General features: G+C 41.7%; 2 protein-coding genes across 3 annotated transcripts in view; both read right to left on the reverse strand.

Moving 5' to 3' along the window:
- Nucleotides 1–5,374: 5,374 nt before the first annotated feature.
- Nucleotides 5,375–16,829, reverse strand: part of TMEM242 (transmembrane protein 242) — a 29,389-nt gene continuing 17,934 nt past the window's right edge. The window contains exon 4 of the mRNA XM_063098081.1: nt 5,375–5,811. Within this exon, the coding sequence (XP_062954151.1) occupies nt 5,713–5,811 (99 nt within the window). The 3' untranslated portion in view covers nt 5,375–5,712. The remainder of the gene's footprint in view (nt 5,812–16,829) is intronic.
- Nucleotides 12,781–13,926, reverse strand: LOC134378674 (L-lactate dehydrogenase A-like 6B). 2 transcript variants are annotated; one of them, XM_063097983.1, is made up of 2 exons: nt 13,538–13,779; nt 12,781–13,363 (listed from the first exon to the last, which is right to left on the reverse strand). In XM_063097983.1, the coding sequence occupies exons 1-2, from the start codon at nt 13,777–13,779 to the stop codon at nt 12,781–12,783; spliced, it is 825 nt and encodes a 274-aa protein (XP_062954053.1). The 2 variants fall into 2 exon arrangements, with proteins under 2 accessions (XP_062954053.1, XP_062954052.1); XM_063097982.1 differs by having other exon boundaries at nt 12,781–13,926.

Genomic DNA, 16,829 nt, shown 5'->3' on the forward strand with positions numbered 1-16,829 from the left:
TTGAAGTCTGTGTCAAGTCCTATTTCCTGAAGTGTTTCTCCTATGTTTTCTTTAAGAAGTTTTATTGTTTCAGGGTGTATATTTAAATCCTTAATCCATTTTGAGTTGATTTTAGTATATGGTGAGAGGTATGGGTCTAGTTTCATTCTCCTGCATATGGATATCCAGTTATCCCAGCACCATTTGCTGAAGAGGCAGTCCCTTCCCCAGGGAATAGGCTTGGTGCCTTTGTCAAAGATCAGATGGCACTAGTGTGTTGGTTGATTTCTGGATTCTCTATTCTATTCCATTGATCGGTGTGTCTGTTTTTATGCCAGTACCAGACTGTTTTGGTTATTATAGCTTTGTAGTATAGCTTAAAGTCAGGTAGTGTTATGCCTCCAGCTTTATTTTTTTTGCTCAGCATTGCTTTGGCTACGTGTGGTCTTTTATTATTCCATGTAAATGTCTGGATAGTTCTTTCCATTTCTGAGAAAAATGTCTTTGGAATTTTGATGGGGATTGCATTGAATTTGTATATCACTTTGGGTAGTATGGACATTTTCACTATGTTGATTCTTCCAATCCAAGAGCATGGGATATCTTTCCATCTTCTTGTATCCTCTCTAATTTCACTCAGCAGTGGTTTGTAGTTCTCATTATAGAGATTTTTCACATCCTTGATTAACTCAATTCCTAAGTATTTTATTTTTTTGGTGGCTATTGTAAATGGGCAAGCTTTCTTGATATCCCTTTCTGCATGTTCACTATTGGAGAATAGAAATGCTACTGATTTTTGTGTGTTGATTTTGTATCCTGCTGCTGTGCTGAAATCATTTATCACCTCCAAGAGTTTTTTTGTAGAGGCTTTAGACTGTTCGATATATAGGATCATGTCATCTGCAAACAGGGACAGTTTGACTTCATCTTTTCCAATCTGGATGCCCTTTATTTCCTTCTCTTCTCTGATTGCTCTGGCTAGTACTTCCAACACTATGTTGAATAGGAGTGGTGAGCATGGGCATCCTTGTCTAGTTCCTGTTCTTAAAGGAAAAGCTTTCAGCTTTTCCCCATTCAGGATGATATTGGCAGTGGGTTTGTCATAAATGGCTTTAATTATGTTGAGATACTTTCCCTCTATACCTAACTTATAGAGGGTCTTTGTCATGAATGAGTGCTGAATTTTATCAAATGCTTTTTCAGCATCCATAGAGATGATCATATGTCCTTGTGTTTGACTTTATTAATATGGTGTATCACATTTATTGATTTGCGTATGTTGAACCAACCTTGCATCCCTGGGATGAATCCCACTTGATCATGGTGAATAATTTTACGTATGTGTTGCTGTATTCTGTTTACTACTATTTTAGTGAGGATTTTTGCATCTATATTCATCAAGGATATCGGCCTGTAGTTTTCTTTTTTGGTTATATCTTTACCTGGTTTTGGTATCAGGATGATGTTTGCTTCATAGAATGAGTTTGGGAGATTTGCATCCGTTTCAATCTTTTGGAATAGTTTGTAAAGAATCGGTGTCAATTCCTCTTTGAATGTTTGATAAAATTCTGCTGTGAATCCATCTGGTCCTGGGCTTTTCTTTGTTGGGAGCCTTCTGATAACAGCTTCAATCTCCTTTATTGTTATTGGTCTGTTCAAATTTTCTACGTCTTCATGGTTCAGTTTTGGGAGCTTGTGTGTGTCCAGAAATTTATCCATTTCCTCCAGATTTTCAAATTTTTTGGCGTATACTTGTTTATAGTAGTCTCGAATGATTCCTTGTATTTCAGCTGAATCAATTGTAATATCGCCTTTTTCATTTCTAATTTTTGTTATTTGAGTCTTCTCTCTTCTTTTTTTTGTTAGCCATGCTAATGGTTTGTCAATTTTATTTATCTTTTCAAAAAACCAACTTTTTGATTCATTGATCTTTTGTATTGTTTTTTAGGGTTTCAATTTCATTCAGTTCTGCTCTGATCTTAATGATTTCTTTCCATCTGCTAACTTTAGGTTTGGATTGTTCTTGTTTTTCTAGTTCTTTAAGGTGAAGTGTTAGGTTGTTCACTTGCCATCTTTCCATTCTTCTGAGGTGACCATTTAATGCAATAAATTTCCCCCTTAATACTGCTTTAGCAGTATCCCACAGGTTTTGGTATGATGTATCATTGTTTTCATTAGTTTCAATAAATTTTTTGATTTCCTGCTTGATTTCTTCTTGGACCCATACGTCATTAAGTAGAATGCTGTTTAATTTCCATGTGTTTGTATAGTTTCCAGAGTTTCGTTTGTTATTAATTTCTAGTTTTAATCCATTGTGGTCTGAGAAAATGCATGGGATAATTCCAATTTTTTTGAATTTGTTGAGACTTGATTTGTGACCTAATATGTGATCTATACTGGAGAATGATCCATGTGCTGATGAGAAGAAGGAATATTCTGCAGTTGTTGGGTGGAATGTTCTGTAGATATCTGCCAATTCCAATTGGTCTAGAGTCTTGTTTAGATCTTGTGTTTCTCTACTGATTCTTTGCCTAGATGATCTCTCTAATATTGACAGTGGGGTGTTCAGGTCCCCTGCTATTATGGTATTAGTGTCTATTTCCTTCCTTAGGTCTAATAGAGTTTGTTTTATAAATCTGGCTGCTCCAACATTGGGTGTGTACATATTTATGATTGTTATAACTTCTTGATGCATCAGTCCTTTTAAGTAGTGTCCCTCATTGTCTCTTTTTATGGTTTTTAGTTTAAAGTCTATTTTGTCAGATATAAGAATAGCTACTCCAGCTCGTTTTTCTTTTGTTTGCATGGTAAATCTTTTTCCTTCCTTTCACTCTTAGTCTATGTGCATCTTTATGGGTGAGGCGGGTCTCTTGTAGGCAGCATATAGTTGGGTCCTCCTTTTTGATCCAGTCAGCCAGTCTGTGTCTTTTGATTGGGGAATTTAAGCCTTTTACATTAAGGGTTGTTATTGAAAGGTGTTGATTTATTCCTAGCATTTTATTGATTGTTTCGTTGTCTTAGGTGTCTTTTGTTCCTTGCTTTCTGATTTACTATTTGGTTTCTGTGTTTGTTGGTTCCTTAGGTTGTAGATAGCGTTTTTGTTTGCTTGTTTTCTCTTCATGAATGCCATTTTTATTATACTAGTGGGTTTAGATTTTTCTTGGGTTTTTATGGCAGTGGTAGTTATTTTTCAGGAACCAAACCCAGTACTCCCTTGAGGATTTCTTGTAAGGGTGGTCGTGTGGTAGTGAACTCCTGCAGTTTTTGTTTGTCGGAGAAATATACTATTTGCCCTTCATTTTGGAAGGATAACCTTGCAGGGTAGAGTATTCTTGGCTGGCAATCTTTGTCTTTTAGTATTCTGAAAATATCATCCCATTCCTTTCTAGCTTTTAGGGTTTGTGATGAAAAGTCTGATGTTAGCCTGATTGGGGCTCCCTTATAGGTGATTTGACGCTTCTCTCTTGCAGCTTTTAAGATTCTCTCTTTGTCTCTGAGTTTTGTCAATTTGACTATAACATGTGTTGGAGAGGGCCTTTTTGGGTTGAATACGTTTGGAGATCGTTGAACTTCCTGGATCTGAAGATCTGTGATTTTTCCTATACCTGGGAAGTTTTCTGCCACTATTTTGTTGAATATGTTTTCAATGCAATCTCCGTTTTCCTCCCCTTCTGGGATACTCATGACTCAGATATTTGAGCGCTCAAGGTTGTCTGATAGCTCTCTCAGATTTTCTTCAATGTCTTTGATTCTTTTTTCTTTTTTTTGTCTGCTTGTGTTATTTCAAACAGCCCATCTTCAAGTTCAGAGGTTCTCTTCAACCTCGACAAGCCTGCTGGTTAAACTCTCCATTGTGATTTTTATTTCGCTGAATAACTTCTTCAGTTCAGCAAGTTCTACTACATTTTTTTTCCAGGACATTGATTTCCTTGTACATTTCATCTTTCCAGTCCTGTATACTTTTCCTCGTTTCATCATGATGTCCAGCTGAGTTTTCTTGTATCTCATTCAATTTCCTTAGAATTATCACTCGAAATTCCTTGTCAGTCATTTCAAGGGCTTCTTGTTCTATAGGATCTAGAGTTTGAGATTTATTAACTTTTGGTGGTGTACTTTCTTGATTTTTTGTATTTCTGGTATCTTTTTTTTGATGTTTATTCATTGTGGCAGGGGGTTTCACAGTCCACCAGTTTGAGACTATTGACTGACTAAGATGTTGCTGTGGTTGCCAATTAGGTATGGCTACCTCTGTGACTGCTCAGTTGGCCTCTAGTGTCTTGTGTGTGTGGTTGCCTTAGGTCTTGGACCTCTCTGGGGAGCCACCTTTCTGGTCAGCTTGGATTCTGCTGGGCTGCTGGATCACGGGCGGTACCGCAGGGTGTGTGATCTCTGCTGAGCTTCCACTTCCCGTGCAGGACTTCTCCCTGTTCTGTGCGCTCTGGCCTGGGCTGCTGGATCACGCAATGGCGGCCCCACAGTGTGTGGCTTCTGTCGAGTCTCCGCCTTCCTAGCCGGACGTCTCCCCACTCTGTGCGCACTGGGCTGGGCTGAGACGTGTCTTCTGCAACCCTCGTCTATCAGCCGGGACTTCAAGACCCTGCTTGGCACCGCCTCGCCCTGGAAGTCTACCAGGTTTCTGCTAGGCGCAGACGACCAGTCGCTCTGGGTGCCTTTGTAGCACTGTGTAGATCTTTCTCGGGACTTATCACCTTCCTCCTGGTATCGCGGTTATTTGTGTACTTGTCTTATCTCCCACACCAGAGTGTGAGCTCCTCGGGGGAGGAGCCCGCAGCACATGGTTCACCTTTGAATCCCCCAGGCGCAGACCGACTCTGGTGCCCACCCGCAGTCAACTCTGCGACAGGTTCAAGCGAACTTGGGAAAGCTCCAACCACACTATTCGGGGCTGGGCCGGGCCGGGCCGGGCGGCTCCCTCTCTGCCTCCGCATTGTCGCCATCCCCGTCCTCGGCCGCCGCCGCCTCGGGCTGCTCACTCAGTCCCATGGCGCGGCTCGGGGGCTCCCAGGAATCTTCTTTTATGATGGCCCTGACACGCAGGCGGATTGCTTCACGGCGGCTACCGCGGTTGCGGGGGCCACTCCGCTGGTTGATCACCCTTCGTCGACCTTTCTTCAGGATCGAGCAGCTGTGGGCCTCACTCGCTCGCCTTTCACCCACGAGTTTTAAAAAACTCACACGGGGGCACCACTCTGTCGGGTCCGCCGTCAGCCAACCCGAACAGCCCTAGCCTCGTTCCTTCTGGTGGGCGAGTGAATGGCCCGGATTCCTCTTTCCCTCCTGTCCCCTTTGGAAGGAGACGGGGGAAGAGAGCCGTGAAGAGAGGTGAGCACAACCGCCGGCCCCAACCAGCCCAGTGAAAGGACACTCAGACGCGGCAGGGGTTCTGTCAAGCAGTTCCCTATAATTACTATTTTCAAATAGTCTTCTGAACCTTGGGGAAACTTTACTCCCCTCCAACACACACACACACACACACGCACATGCGCGCGTGCACACACACACACACACACTGTAGACCTCTCATGTCCAACACACACACACACACACACACACACACACACACACACACACCCGTAGACCTCTCACGTCCAGCCCATGGGTTCGGTCAACCTCCACATGTTCCCCAGGAGAAATCACCCCCAGTCCCTCTGCCGTTGTGGTGTCTCCAAAGCCACCCTTTCTCTAACACTCTGGAACTTGTCCACACTCTTCTCATTTGGATTTTAATGCTTCCTCCCACTCAATAGCCGATTCTGAGTTCTTGGGAATTGTTGGAAATATTGATTGCATTTTACTTCGAAAGTCTTTCATCTAAAAGAGAAAATATATATCTATCAGTCATCGATTGCTAGAAGAAGAAAACAGCCAAAGCTATTACAGACAGCACCTTCACTGACTGGATAATACTTCACTGCTGTTCATGGGTACAGAGCAAAAAAATACCAATAAAATGTAATGACTATATGCTGGGTACCCTGAAAGAAAATGAAATATACTTTTTTCTTCTTGTAAGTATAAACCTATTATCTAAATAACATAAAACTTCACTCTTAATCAGGAAGGCAACATGCCCTAAATTGTCAACCCTCCATATTTATCATACCAGTATATATTGTCAGCTTTCATATAGAATGATGCAGCTGAGGATGGGATTTCTATCTGAATAAATGAATATACTTAGGTTATTCAAGGTTAGAATCTTAGGGCCAGGGAGAAAAGGTAGAGATAAGAAACAGTAGGATTGTAACAAGTACAATTCAATGAACAGTAGATAAACTAGAATGCTCTCATATGTCAGACAATGTTGAAAAATCTATGTAGTTTTACCAGCAGAAGTTGGTTTGGATCTGAGGGTCAGAGCAGGAGGCTGGGAGATCTTAATATGCAGTGTCAGGACAGTATCCTAGTTCACCTGGGTGGAGCAGCTGGGTCCACCTCAGGTGTACACCCCCATAAGGGAGGGAAACACTAATTTGTGGGAGTGGGATAGTCTTTACATTAGGCAGTACTAGCCACATAGTCTCTGGTTCATCCTTTTTAATCTATATGGTCCTGCTGAAGATATTATTTCAGCAGCACTACAGCACTGCATTACAATTTTTTCCCAGCAGCCATATCACAGTCATATTTTCTCGAGGATACAGACCTCTTTGATCAGGTTTGTGAAGCACCCTGGACTCATGAGCAACATGGAAGTCATTTCTTAAGAGTGGGTTATTTTAAGAGTCGGCTAGTATATTTTTTCTATGTTGATGCTTATCTGTTTCAACTTGAGGCTGAATCTTTACCTTGGTTCCACATGCAGGGGTGCATCCTGTCTGGGACTTGTGATTCCTAGGCATTTACTCCAGTCATTATGTTAGCCGCACAGACACTGGTATTAGACAGACCTCTGTTCAAACCCTAACTCCACCAGTTGGGGAAAGCTATTTACTCTCTCTAAGCCATAGTTGCCATGTATGTAGAATGGAGATAATTACCTGCTTACCGAGTTGTGAGGACTGAGATAATGCATATAATGCACAGCACCTGGCCCATGGTGATTGATACATATTAGCTATTTTCACTACAGCATTATCAAAGTATGTATGTTGCATTCCAAGAACAAAGCTCATATGGATATAAATATTATGATATGTCTGTTAAAAGTATTACTTTATGTATCATTTTGGTTTAAAATCCTGACACTGGAAGACATGTAAGGTTATATCCATTATGTGTCGTCTGTAGGAGGTCCATGCCAACCATCTGAATGTTCTGGTCCCAAACATCAATCCATGGACGTGTCTCTCTCCACTCCCTCTTTGGTGCAGCAACTCTTCATGACAGGTTTTCAGCTAACAGCAGTACTATATCCCTGGGGAGGGACTGGAACTGTGGAGAGGTGTTTTTGGTTGTCACAATCACAGGGGACTACTGTTTGCTGGGGGTGTGGGGGGACACAGATGGTAAATGTGAAGATGGCCCACAAAAACAATTGCTTTGGCCAAAACACCAATAGCGCATCCACTGAGGAACTTTGCATAGACTTTCACAGTTGAAAAACAGACATCTCTCTGGCCTGGATTTGCAATGAGCTGCCTGGTTCTTTCCCTTTCCCTTTCTGGTTGAATATGTGTTAAAACTAAGCCTAATGACACAGTTTTTAAACGGAGTGTCAGACAGCCAAGACATGAACAGAATCATTTACCATTTTCCTTTTCAGTAATATGGAGAGGTTTGGAGATGCAGATGAGGCCAGGTGTATTAGTCCATTTGTGTTGCTTATAACAAAATACTTGGAACTGGGTAATTTATAAAGACAATGAAATTTATTGCTCAGTTTCTGAGACTGGGAAGTCCAAAGTCCATCTGGTGGTGGTGACAGTGACCGAGGGGTCTCACATTGCAAGATGATGGAAGCAGAGAGTAAGAGACAGACTCACCTCTTCTTTTAAAACCCTCAAACCACTCCCTGACCACCATTTTTAATCCATTCACTGCTGCACAGCCCTACAATCCAATAATCTCTTCAAGGCTCCACCTTTCAATCACCATAATAGGATCTCCCACCCTCTTAACAGTCACAGTGGGGGCTAAGTTTCTAATACATAAAACTTGGGGACACAATTCAAGTTTCAGTGAGTTTGGGGGACATAATTCAGTCCACTACACACGGTAAGAGAGAAAAGGGTGGCTGCCGTCCTTCGGCATGGCTGTGTTCCCATTTCCTCCTCTTGATTTTTTTCTTTCCTCTCATTTCCCAAGTATGTTATTTACTTGTTCCCAGGGTCACAAGTAACTGAACCACTAGAAGGAATTATATCTGAAAGATAGCCACCTAGGAATAGACAGGCTTCAGACTGATGTAAAGGAACTGAGAAAAGTGGGATAAAGAATGCCACTTAGCCCTATCTCTAACTGTACAGCTGTGGAATTGTAAACTCAGAGTCCACGTTTAAGTTATAAACAGGGCCTCAAGTTGCTTTAGACAATGGGGCTCCACAGAAAGTTTTCGAGGTTGTACTATTTGTATTAAATGGATAGTAAATCAAAACCTTTACTTTTTTCTTCCATCTATATCAATTTCTGATATAGATTAAGCACATATCAGAAAATGTATTGGTCTTATCAATGATACTCTGTACACAGGCCAAAAGAACATTCACCTGCTTTAAGATGTGCTTGAGGAGATTTAGGCATTGAGAGCATTTAAGCAAATTTGGTTATAAAGTAAATGTATTGGATTCCATGATTATAATCACAGCTACTGCCATTGAACTGTTCCTCTGTCCTATACTCCAAAAGCTTGGTGAAGATGGGGCATGCTGGGAAGTAGAGTCCCCATCCAGCAACTCAGTTTCACTCTGAAGCATTTTCCAAACTCTACGATCTCTTCCCTGCAGGTCTCTCTTCCCTCTTTCTTCCAACCAGGCAGACTTTTTCCACGGTATAGATCACAGGGTTACCTTTACAAGCAGGGCTGCTGTGTACTGCCAAGGCTGTGCTCCAGGGGGTGCTCTCCACAAAGACTAAGACTTGAATGGTACTCCCCAGTGCAATGAGTGTCCGACAGTGCTAAGTTGTAATATTACCAAAAAGTGCCACTGTCTAAGGCAGTAGTGCTCAAATAAAGTGTCATGACAATTGACAAATACTGACATTTAATTTAGTAATTTGTCATAAATATGGACATTCTGAAGATTGGATATAATCAAATTTTTCAATGTTAGAACATATTCAAGATTACGCCTCTTATGATGTTATGCCCATTCACACTTCAATAGCTTCTTAAAGGGCCATTTAGCCATTATGTCATGAGCAAGATCAACCACAGATGCCACTTAGAGAGTCCTTACTGTGTGCCAGGCATATTTCTCATTTCACCCTCACAACAACCAAGTGGGGAAAAATGTTATTCCCCTTTGAAAGATATAGTGATGGAAGCTTAGAAAAACCGAACAACGTAGCTGGTACACTTACTTTGTGTACTGCTTGAATGTCCACACACAGGACATTGCTGCACACTTACCATGCATATCTTGTCGGGGAAAAAAAACCTTGAAAATGTTTGATCTAATATATGGTGTGTTGAAAAATTACTTAAAAGCTTCAGGTTAGGTCCCCAGTTTAATTAATTCTAGAAAATCTTCACAGCATCAATTCTAAGAAATAAGCAGTTATTGGAATTAAAAGCTCTACGTTTTGAAATGTTTTTGCCATTGACTAGTTCACCTAGTGCTATTTCCTCACTTGCAGGTGCAGACCTGTTACCAGCCTCAGTGCTAGGGTTATAATGATGAAAGCTTTATAGCACCTACTGATGGAAAAGCCTTTGGATATGTAAATGATTACAGCATCAATGGTAATCTTCAAGAGTCTGGTAATTCAGCTTCTTCATAAAATACAACAGAGTAAGACCACTTAATACTGAGACCAGGAGAAAGAAAGTATAATTAGTTTGTAAAAATGTCACTTGAACAGGAATATCTGCAATTTGGGATCACTTGTGATTGTGCCAGGCACTGGACAATTCTATATGGCAGAAATTATGACCACTTTACATATGAGAAACCAGAGGTCAGAGAGGTTAACTCATCCATGGTGACATGGCTTTTAAGTATGACCACCAGACTAACGTCTCGGGTTCTTTCCCCACAGCCACTCTGGTTCTGCAGTGTAGAAAGACAAAATACCTCTATAACTTCTACGTATACCAGCTTTCACTAAAAATGACTTTAAAAGCCTATAATATATACCTCTTGTAATGGTGACCATTTTATTTTAAAGAGTATGATAGATATATAACTAATGTTTACCCGTAGCCAGTGCTCATGTACTTCTGGATATAGGGCGGTTATACTTCCCCACCTCCCTGAAGTTAGGTGACCCTGTGACTAGTTCTGCCTGATGAAATGCAAGCATAAGAAACACGTATCACTTCCAGGCTAAGCATTTAATTGCAGGGGTTCGACTCTCAGGCCTCTCTTGCCTTTGCATAGCAATCACAGAAACCTGTATTGCTATGGTGGTGCTTCAAGCTCAGAGCAAACTGACATGCCAAGCCAGCACATGCAGAAGGTTGTTCCTAAAGCTGCTTAAATGCACAGTGGGTTACATGCGTGTAGAAATAAACCTTTAAGCCACAGATTTGGAGACTTTTTTATTACGATGTAACCCAGCCTACCCTTCTGACATAGATGGTGAAGAGAATTATAAAATAGATTTAAGACATGCTCTGATGCGCTACAACAGTACATTAAACTTGGCTGAAACACAGTTGAATAAAAACTCAAGGGCTGGTTAAGAAGGAACAGGAACTACGAGTTGAGCTCTAAGTTCTTACGGTCACCTTGAACAACTGAACCACCACCCTTCCCACCTTCAGGGAGCTCAGCACTTCAGTTAGTCCCATTATATGAAACTGCTTCCTGGGGAAATCAGAACATTTCTAGATGTTTTCCATAAAATAGTATGGGAGCTCTGATCAGTGTGGTAAAGGGTCATTTTGGGGGAGGATCACTGCCCTGTTTGATAAAATTTGATCAAGCAGGACTGGCTTCGCTTAGAGATGCTGACTGACATCTTTCACTTTTGATTATGCCTGTTGATATCCACATGAATCCTGAGATGTGATGTTTGAAAAAAACCATAGTGTTTATTTAAATATCTAATTGCCTTAGGGAGGCTAACATGAATTTTTAAATAGCATCCCATTTTCTAAGTTACTAGCATTATCCTTCAGGTAAAGGTCAGACATCTTCACTTTCTCCTAAACCCTCACTGTATCACATGCATGAAGTCTAGAATCTGTGAAGTCAACTGATTTAGGAAGAAAAAGCAAATGTGTAACTTCCTGAGAACTATAATCCCTGAAGTACTCATTAAAATGCCAATTTTTATGACAGTGATTAACAATAGGGTAGAATTCAAAAGCAAAAGCTTTCTGTTAATGTTTAGTATACCAAGCAACAGGGTCAACCCTGGAGCCTCTTGGAGCCAGGGACCATTCTGCTAAGACCCAGCCTAGTAAGAATAATTTACGACATGCTTCTTGATTTAATGTGCTAACTGGTCAGGTTCTCAGTGGCAGTTCTAAAATGATTTCACACAGTTAAGGCTTTACTTGTAGCAACTGCAAAATTTAAGGATGTTTCCTTTCCCTGTCAAATAAAGAACAGTAATTGTGCTACCTCTGACTGTCAGGCCTCTTTCTAAAAGCTTTCTTTCTGCATTAAACATTTTATAACAGCTACAATCTGATCACTATTATTTTCTATCTTAACCTAATAATCCTCTTCACTGGTGTGTATACACACAAACACGAGCTTCATGCAGCCGCAGCCCCCATTTCATGGTATCTTTTAAATAGCCCAGCTGACAGGCTGTCCCAGGGGAATGAAGGCAGCTTTGAGATGGACCCTGACATGGACTGAATTGTGTCCCCCAAGTTTTATGTATTAGGAGCTTGATCCTCACTGTGACTGTTGCAAGGGTGGGAAATCCTATTATGGTAACTGAAGGTGGGGCCTTGAAGAGGTGATTAGATTCTGAGGACCATGCCTAGTGGATGGATTAATAATGGTGTCACTGGCATGGTTCTGAGGGCTCTAAAAGGAGAGCACATAAAAGTCTCTCTCTGCTTTTGCCATCTCACAATGTGATATACCCTGTGTCACTGAAGCCACCACCAAGGAAGACTTTCACCAGATGTGTTCCCTGGACTTATTTGTTCCCAGCCTCAGAAACTGTAAGCAATAAATTTTGTTTTCTTATAAATTACCCAGGTACAGGTATTTTGTTATAAGCAACAGAAATGAACAAATACAGACCCATTACAAAAAGTACTTATGTATGTACATTCTTTTATTTTCAGTTAGAGGAAGTTACAACTTTTAAACATAGTATATAAACAAACATAGGTATAAGTCAGCCAAAATGAAAGAAGGAGCATGTATTTAATGAAAGAATCAGAATTTCTAGAACACAATGAACACCTACATTCTTTTTTTTTTTTTTTTTTTTTTTTTTTTTTTTGACCAAATGGCAACTACATATAGGAGTATATACAAGGGAAATACTGGTACAGAGGCACCAACAATACCTTCTTTGATGCAGTCACTTAGAAAGTGTAAAAAGTATCATCCAGCAAAAGAGCTGGAGACAATAAACAGGGAAATTCCTCTATCCATTTTCCTATTTCCAACTTTTAGGAATTAAAGTTTATTGAGAAGTTTGACATATGCAATCCCACATATATTCTCTCCTTCAATAACTTCAGAATAGTAGTTTTAGACAACTTCAAAGCTTGAGCTCCTTCTGAATTTCCCAAAGTGTTTTCGCACTCTTTTTCAAACGGGCCTCCTCTTCGGGGGTCAGTTTTATCTTTATAAGGTCTGTAATACCATTCTCTCCCAGGATACAAGGAACACTGAGGAATACGTCTTTATCTATTCCATACAGGCCCTTGATTATGGTAGAAACTGGATGCACTCTCCTAAGATTCTTCAAAATACTTTCTGTTAAATCAGCTACAGATAGGCCAATCGCCCAAGAAGTATAACCTTTCATTTTAATAATCTCATAGGCACTGGCAATCACTTCTTTGTGGACATTTTTCCACTGCTCAGGATCTTTATCAGTTCCTATAGCTGAGTTCAGATCCTTCAAAGAGACACCAGCGATGTTCACTCCACTCCACACAGGAACACTTGAGTCTCCATGCTCTCCGAGGATCCACCCATGACAGCTTTCAGAGTGGATACCAAGCTTCTGCCCAATCAAGAAACGGAAACGAGCAGTATCCAGATTACAGCCACTTCCAATAACACGGTTTTTGGTAAACGCACTCAACTTCCAGGCTACGTAAGTTAAGATATCCACTGGATTGGAAACAACAATCAGTTTGCAGCAGGGGCTGTATTGGATGATACTGGAAATCACTAATTTAAAGATGGCCACATTTCGCTGGAGTAAATTAAGTCGTGTTTCTCCTTTTTCTTGGCGTGCACCGGCTGTGATAATCACCAGGTTGGAGTTGGCAGTGACAAGGTAGTCTCTGCTGCAAACGATATTTGGCATTTTCACGAAAGGGCTGCCATGCTGCAGATCCATGGTCTCCCCCTTCAGTTTGTCTTCATCAGCATCTACAAGGGCAAGTTCATCACTCAAGCCTTTTAACAAGATGCTGACAGCACAGGCCATGCCGACTGCCCCAGCTCCTACGATGGAGATCTTACTGTGATGAGCGGCCTTCTCTGGAGCGAAACTCTTCACAAGTTCACTCTTCACAGTCGCCATCTCGGACACGGGAGTGAAGAGCCAGGCGTCCCTGAGAGGGCCCTGGGCTGCCAGACGGGGACGCAGAGCCACCCCCGGCCGTGGGAAAGTCACTCCTGCCACGCTCACTCTCTGGCTGGCCCGCAGGCCGCCCGCAACCCAGCTCATGGCTGCTCACTCAAGAGGTGGAGGAAGACAAGAGGAAAGGCCCGCAGACGAGAGTGGGTAGAGGCGCCGAGGACCAGTGCGACCGTTAGACACGCCTCAGGGCCCTACGCCCCGCCCCAGGCCCTCACTGCGGCCGCGTGGCCCCGCCCCCAGGCGCTCCCTGCGGCTGCGCAGGAAGCTCGTTCAGAGGAAGGCGGTGCGGGCTGCTTCTGCAGCAAGTGAATCGTGGAGTTTTACAAACATGTCTTCTCTTCAATGACTGACAGGTAAGACAGGCCAACCCAGGTCCCTGGCATCGCTAGTTTTCTGTTCCAGCCTGTATGCCAAGGAAAAATGCCCCTACAGAGGAAATTAGGGCCGATTCCTCGGCGCCGTGCCCCACGGGAACAGCAGTGCGTGCAGCAGCAGCGCAGGAGGCCCTTCATCAGGACAGGCGTCCACTGCCCTCGGGCCATGGCCACGACCACGTGGGAGGTCAGCAGGGGCGTGAGGACGGGCAAGGGCCGACCGCGAGTTACGGCGGCACTGCCGTGGCATGCAGAGCTACTGCTGCTCGTGCCACAGGACGGCCTGGGGTCGTGAACCCGATGAGAAAGGACTTCTCAAGGAGAAAGACAGTGATGTCGCCCCTACTAAAATGAACATCTCTCTTAAATGCCCTTGAAATGGCAAATGTTAGCCAGTGCACAAATCAAATTATTGACGAAAGTACTGAAATATTACCTAGCTAGTACAACGCAGCATCAGTACGTCTTATCTCCCCTGCATTTCTTTGGGCCGTCTTATGGCCTTCCTTCAAATTTCTGAGGAGGTATAAACTTTACATCTGATGAAATGTACACCCTAGTAAATCCAATAAACTACAAAAACCCCAATAAAAATAATGGCACTTTCTCCCCACTTATAAACAGAATTCTGACCCTGTAACGACTCCCCAAAGCTCTCCCTCTCCTTCTGAGAGAGCAATATGCTTTCCCTAAATGGGGCTCTTGGTACATTCAGCCCCCTCACAGTCAGCAAAAAAGATTTCAGTTATAGAATACTGAATCCTCACAAAATGAATAATTGATATTCAAGACTTGAAAAGCTATTATCCTTTTTTCTTGACACTGAAATGCTGTGCAGGAAGAGAGAAACAATAAGCAAAGGAGTTGGCGAGGGGTGGGAAAGCGTGCCAATTAGCAGAGTTGCAGCAATCCCATTTCAGTGACACTTGCTGGCCGTGTTGACTCACTTGCCATGACAGTAGAGACCAGACACCCTGTTAGATGGTACAGAGCCACAAGCTCCTTAACACACAAAATGGTAAAAGCACCAGATACATGAATTTTCTCTGCTTTTGCAGTCAGATTTATGATAACCCATTTGTCAAATTAAAAACTGTAATTTAAAAAATGATTTTTATTCGGTGGTGACCAACATTTTAGAGGGAATCCTTTAAAAGGACCAACTTTTTATACCTGTCATTTCTTTTATCCCAGTCATAACTTGAAATGTTTTAACCTGATGCCTGTTCCCACCTTCTTCCTATAATGATTCCTTTGACCAGTCAAGTAATTTTCCAAGAAAGGGTTCTTGAGCATGAAGTTCAAGAACATAGAGACTCTTAGCTAGATGGCTTCTTTCTTTAGTAATTTTCTTTCTAGAGTTTGAACCTCTTCAGAAATACAATCTATGATAGCTGCCTCTTCAGTTTTTTCCCTTAGTCACACTAAATCAGTTTTGAGGGGAAAAAAATAACTCTCCAAAATAAAAAATACACTGAACAAAGCAGCTTTTTTTATTTACAATAAGTCTTGAGATAAAAAGGAGAGCACTTGGAAAGATGAAAAGATGACCTCCGGAGCAGATTTAGGTCTGCTGAAAGATGTGGAAAGCCAAATATAGCTGGACAGCTCCCTAATGACTTTCTATCTTAGGTGGCTCATTATTCCTTTTGAATTGAAAACCTAAGTCAAATTATCTACTCAAAATGCAGTTGAATATTATAGCTGACAGCAAGATTGCATCTTAATATCTTTGGTTACACCACTCAGGCGGGAGGAAGCAGGAAATGAAGATGACCAATAAGTCTCTGGACCAGGAATGGCTGCAAATAAGCCACTCACTCTATTCCTTCCACTTGGACTCACACCCAGCTCCCCCTGTCCTTTTTCATTCTAGGAGTCCAGTTCTAACATTCCATCCTCTCACAAATGTTAGCCAATCCCCCAAGCAAAATTGACTTTTTAAAATCCCATGTCACCATTGTACTTTGTACCTCTATTACAGAATTATCACACAAAGCTAACTATAAAATACTCATGAATGCGTCACTCCAAGAGGGATCACCTTTTATTTACCAGCATATCCCTGGCCTCTAAACAGAGCTGGGCAAATGAATACGGATTCAGTAAATGTTAATGGTAGATAAGAATGAGTAAATAGCAATAGAACTGAGTAAGACTAGAGAAAAAGCTAAAAGGTGAGAGAGAGAGATGGAAAAGCAGGGCTAGAGAACCCACCTGGTGATAGAGTGCCAAACGCTGGAGTAAATAAAATGGGTAGATGGTGCCACTGTGGGGTAGCATGCTTAGCAAGGTTGATGCATAAGTTCCAAATAAAGCAATGGATAAGCTCTAAGATTTCTTAACTATTTTCAAATCCAATACCTACCTTCACCAAGTTAAAACATACTCCACCCCCACAAAAAAGACCACCACAGTGCTAGAAACACAGTAAAATAAATGTGCAATGGCAGAAAGAATATTTTTATCTTTTAAAGTTATTTAAAATGTTTCGTTCTTTGGAAAGCTTTAAAAAAATAATCAGCAAATGAAACCGTTGATTTGGGGGAAAAAGGATGCAATGATAGCAGTGGTAGTTTATATTATAAACTGATCTGAAATAGGCTATAAACTCAC

This window comes from Cynocephalus volans, chromosome 5 (genome assembly GCF_027409185.1).
Source record: "Cynocephalus volans isolate mCynVol1 chromosome 5, mCynVol1.pri, whole genome shotgun sequence".
In the NCBI taxonomy this organism is placed as follows: Eukaryota; Metazoa; Chordata; class Mammalia; order Dermoptera; family Cynocephalidae; genus Cynocephalus; species Cynocephalus volans.

Bases quoted from the DNA above. Each gene is read 5' to 3' on its own strand.
- LOC134378674 (XM_063097982.1), bottom strand. From the start codon at position 13,926: ATGAGCTGGGTTGCGGGCGGCCTGCGGGCCAGCCAGAGAGTGAGCGTG.